General features: G+C 47.3%; 1 protein-coding gene across 3 annotated transcripts; it reads right to left on the bottom strand.

Moving 5' to 3' along the window:
• Positions 1-3780: 3780 nt before the first annotated feature.
• LOC308580648 (uncharacterized protein) lies at positions 3781-12979 on the bottom strand. Of its 3 annotated transcripts, none has more exons than XM_081182603.1 (6): positions 12885-12979; positions 11331-11404; positions 9411-9537; positions 8785-8862; positions 7555-7668; positions 3781-6175 (listed from the first exon to the last, which is right to left on the bottom strand). In XM_081182603.1, exons 2-6 carry the CDS (start codon positions 11355-11357, stop codon positions 4770-4772), a joined length of 1752 nt encoding a protein of 583 aa, XP_081038729.1. In that variant the 5' UTR covers positions 11358-11404; positions 12885-12979; the 3' UTR covers positions 3781-4769. The 3 variants fall into 3 exon arrangements, with proteins under 3 accessions (XP_081038729.1, XP_081038730.1, XP_081038731.1); XM_081182604.1 differs by having other exon boundaries at positions 12871-12907; XM_081182605.1 differs by lacking the exon at positions 8785-8862.
• Positions 12980-14559: the final 1580 nt, after the last annotated feature.

Below are 14559 nucleotides of genomic sequence, written 5' to 3'. Positions count from 1 at the left end.
TTCGCTGCACAGCAAACCCTCTTGCTGTTCTGGCTTCTGGGATTCAGAATATTTTTTTCCTTGTCTTCCTCCTCCAAAAACTAGGTGCGTCTTATGGTCTGGTGTGTCTTATAAAGCGAAAAATACGGTACATTTTCGGCAGCAGATTGTATCCGAGAGGCAATGTGGTGTAGTGGTTAGAGCGCTGTGCTAGGACCTGGGAGACCAGGGTTCGAATTCCCACTCGTTTATGAAGCTCGCCACCTTGGGCCAGTCACAGTCTACCTCACAGGGCTGTTGCGAGCATAAAAACGGGGTAGAAGGAAAAAACCACATATGCCGTCGCCTCGAGCTCCTTGGGGAAGCTGGGGTAGAAATCTAATAAATAAATGAGAGGCTGTTTGAGATCACCTGGCGTGAAAAGACTGAGGCGAGGGAATGACACTGAATTAGCAAAACGATTAAGCTTTTAAATGACAATTTTAGGCTATATATGATCAAGATTTAATATATATTTTTAACTGCCGCTATATCTGAATTGTCTCTGTTATACCCAGTTGCAATTCAATGTATTCCTGTTGTGTTTTATGATTTTCCTGATATTGTAAGTGAGCCGGAACTGGTCTGTGACCCTAATAATAAAATTCATTCATTCAATTCATTCATTCACAGAATTGCTGGGATTCAAAAGCAGCTCCAAAGGGAAGGTGCTGGGCTGCCGCCGGAACATGGAGAAAGCTGAATCCGGCTGAGATTCCTGCATTTCAGGGGGTTGGACTAGATGACCCTGGGGTCCCAACTCTCAAGATTCTATTATTCTTTCCTTTACCGCCGAGATCTTTTAATTATATCCTGACTTTGGGAATTGGTAGTGAAAACCCAGAATTTTAAAAGAGCAGCCTAAATCAGTCACACAAACGGCCCTCTCTCATTTGACACCCCGCTTTCTCCCGCTGCCCAAATGCAAGCGCACCTTTCCCTCTCTCTGCAACGAAGCGTGCAAAGCGAAAACAAAGGAATGCACCACTTCTGGCTGTCAGACGCGCGCAGCCTGGGTTGCATTTTTCTCCCCCTTGCAAGACCAGCCGCCCACCGCGCCTCCTTCAAGACCCATTAAACCCCGCGCCCGACCCCTACGCCCACCGCCCACCCCCTTCTTACGGCGGGGAGCTGGGGGTCCGGCTTTCGCCTTTCCAAAGCGCAAAGGCTTGTGGGCGTTGTAGTTTTCTGGATTGTGGCCGCTTTGTTAAGACCAAGGGGGTCCCCGCCCCTCCAATCGCTGGAAGGTATGGCAGATAAAACTCCAATTGCATAGCAGTGGTTCTCAACTTGTGGGTCCCCAGATGTTGGACTACAACTCCCATCATCCCTGAGCTCTGGCCTTGCTAGCTAGGGGTGGTGGGAGTTGTAGTTCAACAACATCTGGGGACCCGCAGGTTGAGAAAGGCTGGCATATGGGCTAAAGGAGATGACAAAAGCTGGGAATGTTTGAGCGCGGCTCCCTAAGGGGTGTGTGTGTGTGTGTGTGTGTGTGTGTGTAAACTGTCATAAATAAATTCCTTTTAATTTTTCTTCTCTTCTATTCCCTCCTCCTTTTCTTCTTCTTCTTCTTTTTTGGCTTTCCTTTGGTGTTTTTCTTTTCTCTTTCTTCATTTTTGTTTAGTTTCTTTTATGTTGTGGTATTGTTGGACCATCCATCTCTGCATGAGTTTTAATAAAATCATGAAGACAGGAGTACCTGGCGTGCTCTCGTCCATGGGGTCATGAAGAGTCGGACACGACTAAACAACAAAATAAAATCGTATTTTTATTTAAAAAGCCGACCTTTTTTGGAGAAATACACCTGTAAGCTTGGATATTGTCGTCTTTTTGCAGTGTCAAACTGAGGTGGACATTACAAAAAAAATTCCTTCCAGTAGCACCTTAAAGACCAACTAAGTTAGTTCTTGGTATGAGCTTTCGTGTGCATGCACACATGCACACGAAAGCTCATACCAAGAACTAACTTAGTTGGTCTTTAAGGTGCTACTGGAAGGAATATTTTTTGTTTTGACTATGGCAGACCAACACGGCTACCTATCTGTAACTGAGGTGGACATTGACTGTATGGGCTACAGGCAGGATTAACCCCAATCATTGTTGCTGTTTGTTAAAAGATCCAATAAAAACTGGTTTTTAAAAATATGAAGTTATATGTGTATTTTATATAATACACAATTGATTTTTTTTAAAAAAAGCACCATAGAATTGTAGAGTTGGAAGGGAACCCAAGGGTCCTCTAGACCAACCCCCGCAATACAAGAATCTCAGCTAAGGCATCCATGACAGGTGGCTATCTGACCTCTGCTTAAAAGCCACCAAGGAAGGAGTCCACAACAGCTCTCACTGTTAGAAAGTTCTTCCTGGTGTTTAGCGGGAATCTTCATTGGTTCATGTCCTACCCTCCGGAGCAGGAGAGTACGAGCTTGTTCCCTCCTCCATGGGACAGCCCTTGATTTATTTTGAAGAGGGATATCCTATCGCCTCCCAGTCTCCTCTTTTCCAGGCTAAACATACCCAGCTACTTCAACCGTTCCTCATCAGGCTTGGTTTATATTGCAGCCCTCCATTTATTGCTGGGCTGCAACTCCTATCACCCCCAGGCCCCTTTTTATGTTGACTGGGGGCTGATGGGAATGGGAGTTTATATGTGTGTGTACGTACACAAACACACACAGAGGGAAAGAAAGGGTGATCCCTGTCTTATTACACCAAAACATGACAAAGTTGCCCTATTTTTCTATGATTTATCTGCTGGTTTCTAAACAAGAACTTCTTAAAAAATCTCTCCAGCGTTTTGAGTGTTGGCCTAAATGTTGGGAGGCCAGGGGTCTAGCCCACCCCACCCCCCCAAAGACATGAAGCTCAGTGGGTGGATTTGAGCAAACCCAGCCTTAACCTACCTCAAATGCTTGCTGTGAAGATAAAATGGAGAAAGGAAGAACCACATACATACACTAGTAGCCAAGATTGTGGAAACCTTTTGGGAAAAGTGTATTTCTGAGGTTTGATTGCTCATAACACCACTTTTTGGGGGGTAATACCATAAAATTATATATCGATGGAAAGATAATTTAATGATGACATGTAATGCAACAAAGTTTGTTCAGTGATCTGTATTCTATCAAAAGATAGACTGTTTTCCATCAAAAGGGACACGGGTGGCACTGTGGTCTAAATCACTGAGCCTCTTGTGTTTGCCAATCAGAAGGTCGGCAGTTCGAATCCCCGCTACGGGGTGAGCTCCCGTTGCTCAGTCCCAGCTCCTGCCAACCTAGCAGTCTGAAAGCATGCCACTGGAAGTAGATAAATAGGTACCGCTCCAGTGGAAGGTAAACAGGGTTTCCGTGCGCTGGTCTGGTTTCGGTGTTCAGTTGCGCCATAAGTGGCTTAAGTCATGCTAGTCACATGACCCAGAAAAACTGTCTGTGGACAAACGTCGGCCCCCTCAGCCTGTAAAGCAAAATGAGCGCCGCAACCCCAGAGTCGTCTGTAGCTGGACTTAACTGTCAGGGGTCCTTTACCTTGATCAATAGTTATAGCCAAATAACCAGAAAAAGGAAACACAACTTGCTTAGGTTGATATGCAGTAGCTTTCCTTCATTTGAATGTAGCCAATGAGCAAGAGTGTTGAGAAAGCCAATCAGGCGTTATGAGCCATCAAACCTTGGACAAAGCACCGCCTTTCGGAAATCCCCACCCCCACGTCCAGGAAAATCCAGACATATGGCAGTCCTACAGGAGAGAAAGGGTTAAACTCTCTCTTTTTAAATATGATTTTTATTAAATTTTGTGTTTTACAATCTCAAATAAACATTTTACATACTTAAGATAGCAATGTCTTCCTTTCTTCTCTTTCCATGGTTCATTTTGCATATCTTATATCCCTGCATATTTTTAAAAAAACGATACCACGATTATATCCATCAAAACGTATTTGCAGTTGTTCTTGAATGTTTAAGGCGGCATGAAATATGGCCAAAAAGCTTCTCCCACATCCTGAACAGTCATGGGAAGTACCGTATTTTTCGCTCTATAACACGCACCTGACCGTAACACGCACATAGTTTTTAGAGGAGGAAAACAAGAAAAAAAAATATTCTAAATGAAACAGTGGATGTATGATTTTTGTGGTTCATGCTGTGGCCGCAGACATGTGATCTGACAGTGAGTTTGGAGTAGCCCAATGCAAAAATCCTGAGGATCCTTTGTAACCACGCTTTAAGTGCGGAGGGAAGGAAAAGCACTCAAGGGACAAGGAGCATGCGTGGGGTGGGTGGAGAAGGATGCTGCTAATAATGAAGAAGAGGGGTATAAGGGGAGAAGGCTCTTCTCCTCTCCCGCTTTGCTCCTTTAAAGCAAGCAGGCTCTGCTTTTCTCCCTCATCCCCGGCTTAGCGAGCTGAAAAACTTTGCTGCTATTTAGCTAGCTGAGTGGGGAGGAGAGAGGAGTGTAAGTGGCTCCTCTCCTCTCCCGCTTTGCTCCTTTAAAGAAGCAGGCTCTCTGTCCCTCTCTCCTCCCCACTCAGCAGCTCTTCTCCCGCTTTGCTGTTTCAAAGCGAGCCACAGAGGAAGGAAGGAAGGGGAACCATGGATCCTCTGCTCACGACTGCAGCAGATTCCACCCCCCCCCACGACCCGTAGGCACTCCCTCCATAACACGCACAGACATTTCCCCTTACTTTCTAGGAGGAAAAAAGTGAGTGTTATGGTGCAAAAAATACGGTATCTCCTGGATGAGATCTCTGGTGCTCAACGACGTGTGATCTTGCGGGAACCTCTTCTGTAGGGCTTCTTCCTCGCGTGGATTCTCACATGTTGAAGAAGGTTTCCTCTGTCATTGAAGCTCTTCTCACAGTGGGGGCATTCATATGGTTTCTGTCCTGTGTGTATTCGCTCGTGTCGCTCAAGTTTACTTTTCTCAATAAAGGTTTTCCCGCACTCTAAGCAAACGTAAGGTCTGTCTCCTGTGTGAATCCTCTCATGAATCATCAGCCTTGACCTGCGGTCATAGCTCTTCCCACAGCGCAAACATCTGTACGGCTTCTTACCTGAATGTCTTTTCCTGTGGTGATGTTGAAGGGCTGAACTTTTGCTGAAGAGTTTCCCACAGTCTGAGCATTGATTCTTATGCATTCTCAAATGCTTAGCAAGGCACGATTTCTGACTTAAACGTTTGCCGCATTCGGGGCAAGGAAATGATTTTTCCGCTCTGTGGGTTCTCTCATGACTTACGAGGGACGAACAGCAACGAAAGCTTTTCTTACAGAATGAGCACTGATAAGGTTTCTCGCCAGTGTGGATTCTCCTGTGCGATTTAAGATCTGAACGATTTCGGAAGCTTTTCCCGCAATCTGAGCAATTATGCGGTTTCTCTCCTCCGTGAGTTTTCTTGTGCCTGGTATAGTTAGAAAAACAATTGAAGCTCCTGCCGCAGTCCAAGCATTTGTAGGGTTGCTCTCCTGTGTGTGTCCTCTTGTGAACTATAAGGTGCTCTTTCGCTCTGAATCCTTTCCCACACTCTGAGCATTGGAACGGCCGCTCATCTTTGTGGATGTATTCATGTCTGGCAACGTGTGCTTTGCTGCTAAATTTCTTCCCGCAGTAGGAACACCCGTGTGGCTTCTCTCTGGTGTGGACGCGTCTGTGTTGACGAAGGCTTCGCTTGTGTATGAAACCTTTCCCGCAATCTGCGCACGAGTGAGGCTTCTCTCCCGTGTGGATTTTCTCGTGTGAGCGAAGGTTTGACGGCGAACTGAACATTCTCCCGCAATCCGAGCACACGTATGGCTTTTCTCCCGTGTGGGACCGCTGATGTATAACAAGGTATGTGTTGTTACAAAAGGTTTTCCCACAGACAGGGCACTTTTCCGAATTTGCTACCCCACGTCTTCTGTTTGGGGCTTTAGGGGGAGAGTTTTTCTTTGGTCGGCTCTTGATTTGTGTTTGCTCTTTGCTCTTCTGAGCAGGAACAGCTTTGGCCTTTCGATTCCCAAGACGCTTTCTCTGAGGCCGGTCGGCTCTGTGGCAGGTCCGAGAGCTCTCCTCCTTTCTCTGGGCCTCTTCACCCCTTTGCAACTGCATCTCTTCTTGCTTCCCCAGGGCGAAACTTTCCGGCTGAATAGGTTTCTTTGTATTCTCACTCACCTGATCATCTCCTGTTGGAATGAGACAGAAAACTGTCAATGTGTATTCTGAAAGGAGCTACGAACACTGTAGGAGGAGCAGGGGGAAAACAAGGAAGCTTCTTGGGAGTCATAGGCTACTCACAGCTGACCTATTATTTATGCATGGTGTGGGGGAAGCAGAAAGGGGGCAAACTGCAGACCAAACCCTTCTGGCATCCCTGCCTACATCACAGGGTTTTTGTGAAGATGCTATGAAGGTAGAGGTGGTATACACAGCCCAGATGCCATGTTCTCACATGGGACTTGCAGCAATCTTCCTTCCTAATTATCTCCAGACCTGATTTGCTTCCCCACAGTTGCAGTACCGGATGCTGCCAGGCCACATTTGGGGGGGGCCCCAAACCAAGTGTGTTAAAATAATAACTATTATTATTATTATTATTATTATTATTATTATTATTATTGAAACAGAAGTTTCTAAACAGTCTTTAGAAACAGCAGCATGTAGAGCCCCTGACCAAAATCTATTCCAGCTAGAGCTGGAATGCTAAAAGTGTCAATTTGCATTTCTTACTGCAGAAAGTATTGATCTGATGTGTAGAGATCTTTTCTATTATACTTAATTCCGCAAGCTTCTCTCTATGAAAGAAACAAGCAGGTGGTCCATGATGTTTGGGTTATTCCTTCCGAGAAGCTGAGTACAGCTGGCCTAAACTGGTTCTCTTATCTCTTCAGTCAAGGTCATGCTGACTATAATAGTAAGGCCAGAAGGAGCCTGTGTTTCGCTTTCTATCTCTTTTCCTTCTGGTGTGGTGTTCTGTATATAAATACAGTGGTACCTCAGGTTAAGTACTTAATTCGTTCTGGAGGTCCGTTCTGAAACTGTTCTTAACCTGAAGCACCACTTTAGCTAATGGGGCCTCCTGCTGCCGTCACTGCGCAATTTCTGTTCTTATCCTGAAGCAAAGTTCTTAACCCAAGGTACTATTTCTGGGTTAGCGGAGTCTGTAACCTGAAGCGTCTGTAACCCGAGGTACCACTGTAGTGTTAAGGTTTAGTCTTATTATAGGTTATTGTAAGTTTAAGTTAAGTCTGCTGCAACTGGATTTCTTATGAACAGTACCAATGAAATACAATTGCCTCTGGTCTATTTTTTGGGAATCCTGCAATGTTTTTAAGCTTTTACTCTGCTAACCATATGCTGAAATCTGCTCTGGATCAATATTAAGTAGAATTTCAATGACAAACAGGAGCACTGGACTTTTAGCAATATTTCCCTCCCCATGAGGGGCACACTGTGCAAAATGAACACAAAGCAGCCTGCAGGCTTGCATAAAGATCTAGCGTGGCACTGCGATTGGCCCAGCTCCGAATGGCTCCTTGCCAGCCTCTGTTTCGAAATGGCTCACCTGAGCTACTGCCTGGTGGGATCTCATGCTCCTTGTGTTCCTGCTGATCAGGTGCCCACAGCATTTCCCATCGCTCCAGGGCAGAGATCAGGTCTGGTTTCGAAGGGTGAAGTGCTGCTCCTGAGAGGAAGAAAAAACAAGAGCGTGGGGGGAAAACATAGCCTGTTTTGGTATGTTACCAGAAAAAAGAACTCCTATTGTTAGTTAGATTTCTTAGGCTTCACCACAAGGTCCCAGGGTGAGTTCAAACCACTTAGATGTGGAGGTCCAGCTCCGAGGGCCTTCCAGTGGTTCCCTCCGTGCGAGAAGTGAGGTTACAGGGAACCAGGCAGAGGGCCTTCTTGGTGGTGGCTCCCGCCCTGTGGAACGCCCTCCCTTCAGATGTCAAGGAGATAAGTATTTTAGAAGACATCTGAAGGCAGCCCTATATCAGAAGGTTTTAATGTTTGATAATTACTGTGTTTTTCGCCCCACAGGGTGCACCTAGTTTTTTTTTTGGGGGGGGGGAATAAAGAAAAAAAATATATCCCCCCCCCCAGGCACGGGCGGGAGAAGCCTGAGCTTCCCCCAAGCCCAGCCCCCAGAACAGGCTCCTATCCGCAAGCCTAGGGAGCCCGGCGGGAAGTCGCGCCGGTCTCCCCAGGCTTGCGGATATCTGCCGGAAGCCCGGGGCACGCTCTGCTGCGCTCCCCGGGTTTCGGGCTGCAGGCTGCTGTCCGCAAGCCTTGGGAGCCCGGCGGGAGCTTTTTTCAGCGAAAGCCTGCATTCGCCCCATAGGACGCACACACATTTCCCCTTTATTTTTGGAGGGGGAAAAGTGCGTCCTATAGGGTGAAAAATACGGTATGTTTCTGTTGTTAGCCACCCAGAGTGGCTGAGGCAACACAGTCAGATGGGGAGGGTATAAATATTATTATTATTATTATTATTATTATTATTATTATTATTATTATTACCCTTTGAAATTCCCTCCCGTTAAATGGTAAACAGGGGCTGTTATTTTCTTGGCACCCTACTGAAGAACTTACTCTACCAACAAGACTTTTCAGTAAGTCGAACGGAATCCGTTCTGGAAGTCCATTTGACTTCCAAAACTTTTGGAAACCAAAGCGCAGCTTCCGATTGGCTGCAGGAAGCTCCTGCAGCCAATCGGAAGCCACGGAACCCCATCCGACGCTCAGGTTCCAAAGAACGTTTGCAAACCGAAACACTCACTTCCGGGTTTGCAACGTTTGGGAGCCAAAATGTTTGACTTGTAGGACGTTCGGGATACAAGGTACGACTGTAGATATATTTCCCAGTCTGCATCTGTGTATTGGAATTATGTTTAGATGTTCACATTTCTTATGATTTTTGTGCCTGCCACTCTGAGATCCTTTGGTGGGAAATGTAAATGTAATAATTACTACTAATGAGGATGTTATTGTTTAAAGCATCAGGCCCATGCTGGGTTCAATCCTATGGCTCCGTTACGGAGACCTCCACAGATCATGGGTAACCCACACTGCACTGCACAAATGCACCATTTGCAAGCGTTGTGATGCATCTGCCTCCTAATGTGCGCATGGGATCACCTATTGCTGCGAAGAGGCATTTTATAACCCCTGAGAACCAACCAGCCCACCCTTGCCAGCTGTTGCAAGGCAAGGGTCAAGTATAGAAGTCCACATCCTGGAACAGCTATACTTTCCAGATGTTTTTCAAATGCAGCCACCTGTAGAGCATATCACAATCATCCAATGGTAGCACTGCAACACCTGCCCTCCTCACCAGCCTCAAGTGTTGTTGTTTTTAAGCAGAAAGGGGGGGGCATGTCTCTGTGGCCAGACCTATTGTTTCAAACAAGGGATGCTCACCCACAGAAACCACATTCTCATAGCTCTTCAGCATGACGTCCCTGTAGGTGTCTCTTTGCGTTGGGTCCAGCAGAGCCCACTCTGCTTTTGTGAAATACACGGCCACATCCTCAAAAGCCACAGGCTCCTGAAAGAAGAAGGAAACTTTTAAAGCAACCGCCGGTCTGGGGCCACACTTAAAAGCTGGGAGATTTGCAATGGATTTTCTGTAGCTTCATCACCATTTTAGCAACCTCTAGAACATGGGTAGGCAAACTAAGGCCTGGGGGCCAGATCTGGCCCAATCGCCTTCTCAATCCAGCCCGTGGACGGCCCTGGAATCAGCGTGTTTTTACATGAGTAGAATGTGTACTTTTATTTAAAATGCATCTCTGGGTGATTTGTGGGGCATAGGAATTCGTTCATATTTTTTTCAAACTATAGTCCGGCCCCCCACAAGGTCTGAGGGACAGTAGACCGGCCCCCTGTTGAAAAAGTTTGCTGACCCCTGCTCTAGAAGGTCAAAGGCTCCCTGCAACTGATCTGAGAGCCAGTTGTGACATCATGGTTGGAACGCTGAACTAGGACCAGGGAGATCAGGGTTCGAATCCCCACTCAGCCATGAAGCTCACTGGGTGAACTCGGTCAGTCACTGTCTCTCAGCCTAACCTACCTCGTAAGGTTGTTGTTGTCGGATATTTGTGGCATTTGAAACCACCATAAATCCATCGCCCAACAGCACTTCCAGCAAAGTAAAAAAAATGCAGCGTCGGCCAGCAAAATCACCCAGATGGAGTAACAAATGACTCAAGTACAATAGTGTCCCAGGCATTTAATTATATTGCCCATAATGAGCTTAATGGTTGCAATATATACTATTAGTCTAAAGGTTTTCAACATTTTTGAGTCCACGGCTTCCTTGACCGACTACATTCTTTCTGCGGCACCCCTGTGGGGCTCAGGAGCCCAGTTACGTCACCACTTGCCTGCCAAGCTGGCAGCCTCTCACCCTTCTTCAAACACTCTCCCTTGTGGGGTATTCCCCCAGCCTCCTCTCCCCTCTCCTTGGGAGCCCTCTGGGCAACTGCTGCTACTGCCCCTCTGATCTGCCCCCCTGCCCCAAAGAGAGGAGCCTCCTCACACTGCCCCACAGGGGCCTGGGAAGAGGATGCCCCCAGCTTTAATGGCCCAGTGGAGACTGGCCAAAGGTGAACATGAAGCCAGCACCTTACCTTGGGAGGCAGCAGTGGGCACTGCCATACCTGCATGGTGGAAAGGTACCCAAGCAGGCCTTGCACCAGCCTCACTGCCCGGCCTCCCACTTGTCTGCCCATTGGTCTTGGTGCTGACATGTAAAGCCCTAAATGGCCTCGGTCCTGTATACCTGAAGGAGTGTCTCTACCCCCATCGTTCAGCCACTGAGGTCCAGCTCCGAGGGCCTTCTGGCGGTTTCCTCATTGTGAGAAGTGAGGTTACAGGGAACCAAGCAGAGGGCCTTCTCAGTAGTGGCGCCCGCCCTGTGGAATGCCCTCCCTTTAGATGTGAAGGAAATAATCTTCTCTTTAAAAGACATCTGAAGGTAGTTCTGTATAGGCAAGTTTTTAATACAATGGTACCTCGGGTTACATACGCTTCAGGTTACAGACTGCTAACCCAGAAATAGTGCTTCAGGATGAGAACAGAAATCGGGCTCCAGCGGCACAGCGGCAGGCCCCGTTAGCTAAAGTGGTGCTTCAGGTTAAGTATAGTTTCAGGTTAAGTACGGACCTCCGGGACGAATTAAGTACTTAACCCGAGGTACCACTGTATTTAATGCTGTACAGTGGTACAGAATGAACACAGAATAAAAAGGATTTCTGGAGGGCCCCCGAGATGAGTGCTATTTCCACTTTCCAACTTGCTATGAGACTCATCGTCAGCTATCTCAAACAATTCTCGCACCTGGTTTGTCTCCACCGCAGCAGCCATTCTTTGTCAAGCCAATGCAGCGGAAGACTCTGGGAACTATGCACCTCCTGTGGGAGGAAGAAAGTTAATTAAGAAAACATTGTGACCCTTTTTCTCTCTCTCTCTCTTATGGCTGGGCCCCTAACCCCCCCCCATCTGTCTGTCTGTCTGTCTGTCTGTCTGTCTCTCTTCCTTCTATCTATACAGTATTGCAAAGCTTTCAAGCAGCCCTTGTGATAGGAATTTTGAGGTCTTAGATATATGTTAAATGTTCATAAGTGTACCAACCAAGCAGGTATATAGATCAGCACAGGAAGACCGACCTGAAACCATTTTTTATTCCCAAACTGACCTCAATTATTTCTCTGCAAGGTCAAAGTGGGAAACCTCCCCATTATCTCTTTCCTCACAAATCCTGTCTTAAGGGCACATTTAAGATATGAATAGGGTGTGAGCCTGTGATCTGGCTCAGGAACTAAGTATTTATCATTACAAAAGACTGGCCAGGCTCCCCAGGGTATCCAATCAAGTAACCATTAACAGATAACCTGGCAAACAGGAGGTAAACAACACACTTAAGATTTCTGCTGTAGACCACCCCTTCTGTGATGTAGGTATGATGTATCTGGGGCTGGTCTTGATCTACAGGGTGGCAATTTCAAATGTCATAGACGGGCTTGCACACCATTGTTCTGGGTTCCTCCTCCCTCCTGCGTGTGGTGAGTGAGGACCCTGTTGCAAAAAAATCAGGCTTACTAGCTGCTTTGCTTCTCAATATTCTCTGGCTGGCCTCTGTTATTTTCTCCTACCAATAGGGAACCTACGTAAGGACTCTATATGGGCTCTTGGATACCCCATAAGGGAAAAAGGGCAGATTTTTGCTTACAACACCCTTCACCCACCTCCAAACACCAAGAGGTCTCTTATCATCTCCAGAAGCAACTGGAGAATCCTGCCCTAACTCTTTACAATCTAAATATAATTTGAGCGGGTGGAAGATATAGGGTTATGGCATGGCATTCTAGATCAGACTCCTAGGAATAAACGGAGCCCTTAGAGAACCACAGAATTCTAGAGCTGGAAGGGGGACCCATAGGGTCCTCTAGTCCACCCCACCCCCCGCAATGCAAGAATCCTGCCCACAGCCATCCCTGAGCGGGATCAAGCCACAAATCCTCTTGGTTAACAGCCAGACACACGGACCCCATTGTGCCACTGGAGGCTTCTTAATATCCCCAATAAAGTGTCAGGGTAGCAAACTCTGCCAAGTTACTCATTGCATCAGTTACGGACGCAGATTTATACTACAGCCACATATTTTCTCTGGAACAAGAGCAACAAGAAATGCAAAGAGGGAGGAGACGATGGAAGGAACCCAGAAAATAAACTTTCACTAAGAAAGTGGGGGGGGGGAGTTTGCATAGAAAGACAGACAGGAATGTCTCTGAGGCCCAATCCAAGCAAGGAATTGGCTCCCTAGCAACGTCAGCAAACCTCAGCACCCCCCGCCCCATTCCCCTTTCCTATACAGTACCAGCAGACGCCTACCTCTGCCCACCGAGAAGCAGCCCCGACGACAAAGAGAGCGAAGCGTTTTAGCAAGTCCTCCAGGCGCGCGCGGGTACACTTATGCAAAGACCAAACGCCACTGCGCATGCTCAAAGGGAATGTGCGCATGCTCATTAGCAGCAACCGAAGCCTTTCCCCGCCCTTCTCACGTCCCCTTCTCTTGCCCTCACTTAGAAGCAGATTCTCCTGGCGCCTCTTCTACTCCATAAGGTGGGCGAGGACGAGGACAAAGAGGGTCCTGTTTTCGGCGGGCAGAGGAGGATCGCCTGCAGGGTGTCCTGTTAACAACCTGACAGGGCTAAAATTTGCAAGGGTGGGGGAGATGCGGGCACGTGTGCACGTGTGTTTGTGCACACGCGTGTGCGTGATCGATTGTTGTGGCCGCGCTTTACTCGCTGGTTAAAAGTAGTCCCCGGTGTCAAATGCAGGCGCGGGCAGGACTTGAGTACCGGCCGTAGCTGCTTGGTTAGAGGGGGTATAGGGGCTCTATGGTGGGTCACCAAGCAGTAAACGTGCCCTTGTGAACTCGCTTTTGAATACGGAGGAGAAACAGGAGTTGGATCTGTTCTACATTACCCCAGTTCCAACTTCAATAGAGCAGAGGGGGTATTGGGTGAGCCCTGGTTCAAATCGTTGCTCTGCCACAAAAGCAACACAGGAAAACAGCCCTGGAACCATTTTGACTCTCAAACTTACCAAATGTTTTCTCTGCAAGGTTGAAGGAAATGGAAAAGCCTCCCAGTTGCCTTTTCATCACAAATCCTGTCTTAAGGGTATATCTGTATATGAATAGGGTGAGCCTGTGAACTGGCTCAGGAACTAAGTATTTATCATTACAAAAGACTGGCCAGGCTCCCCAGGGTATCCAATCAAGTGAGCATTAAGAGGTAATCTGCCAGACAAGGAGAAACATAAATGCACTCAGATTTCTGTTTTAGACCGCCCTTTCTGTGATGCATGTAGGATGTTTCTGGGGGGTGGTCTTGGACTCCAGGGCAGGCAATTAAAAATGTCTACATAAGGGCGGGCACATCTGGGTTCTAGGTCCTCCTCCTTTCCTATGTGAGAGGGGGGCACCCTGTTCAATAAAGATCAGGCTTATGAGCTGCTTTGCTTCTCAATATTCTCTGGTTGGCCTCTGTTATTTTCTCTGACCAATGGAGAACCTACAAAGGACTCTATAAGGGCTCTTGAGTTCCCCATAAGGGAATAAGGGCAGATTTGCATTTATTACACGTCTATCTGGCTGGGTTTCCCCAGCCACTCTGGGCGGCTCCCAACAGAATATTAAAAACACGATAGAACATCAAACATTAAAAACCTCCCTTAACAGGACTGCCTTCAGGTGTCTTCTCAAAGTCTGATACTGTAGTTACTTATTTCTTTGACATCTTATGGGAGGGTAGTCCACAGGGTGGGTGCCACTATCGAGAAGGCCCTCTGCCTGGTTCCCTGTAACTTCACTTCTTGCAGTGAGGGAACCACCAGAAGGCCCTCAGTGTCTGGGCTGAATGATGGGGGTGGAGACACTCCTTCAGGTATACTGGGCTGAGGCCGTTTAGGGCTCTAAAGGTCAGCACCAACACTTTAAACTGTGCTTGGAAACATACTGGGAGCCAATGTAGGTCTTTCAGGACCGGTGTTATGTGGTCTT

This window comes from Podarcis bocagei (genome assembly GCF_964188305.1).
Source record: "Podarcis bocagei genome assembly, chromosome: 2".
Lineage (NCBI taxonomy): Eukaryota > Metazoa > Chordata > Lepidosauria > Squamata > Lacertidae > Podarcis > Podarcis bocagei.
This window is presented reverse-complemented; position numbering and strand designations above follow the sequence as displayed.

Coding starts and splice junctions, on each gene's coding strand:
- LOC308580648 (XM_081182603.1), bottom strand. CDS start 11,357: ATGGCTGCTGCGGTGGAGACAAACCAG. Junction 7,669..8,784: donor AAACATTTTGGCTCCCAAAC/GTTGCAAACCCG, acceptor TCTCAGGAGCAG/CACTTCACCCTTCGAAACCA. Junction 6,176..7,554: donor CCCACCAGGCAGTAGCTCAG/GTGAGCCATTTC, acceptor TCATTCCAACAG/GAGATGATCAGGTGAGTGAG.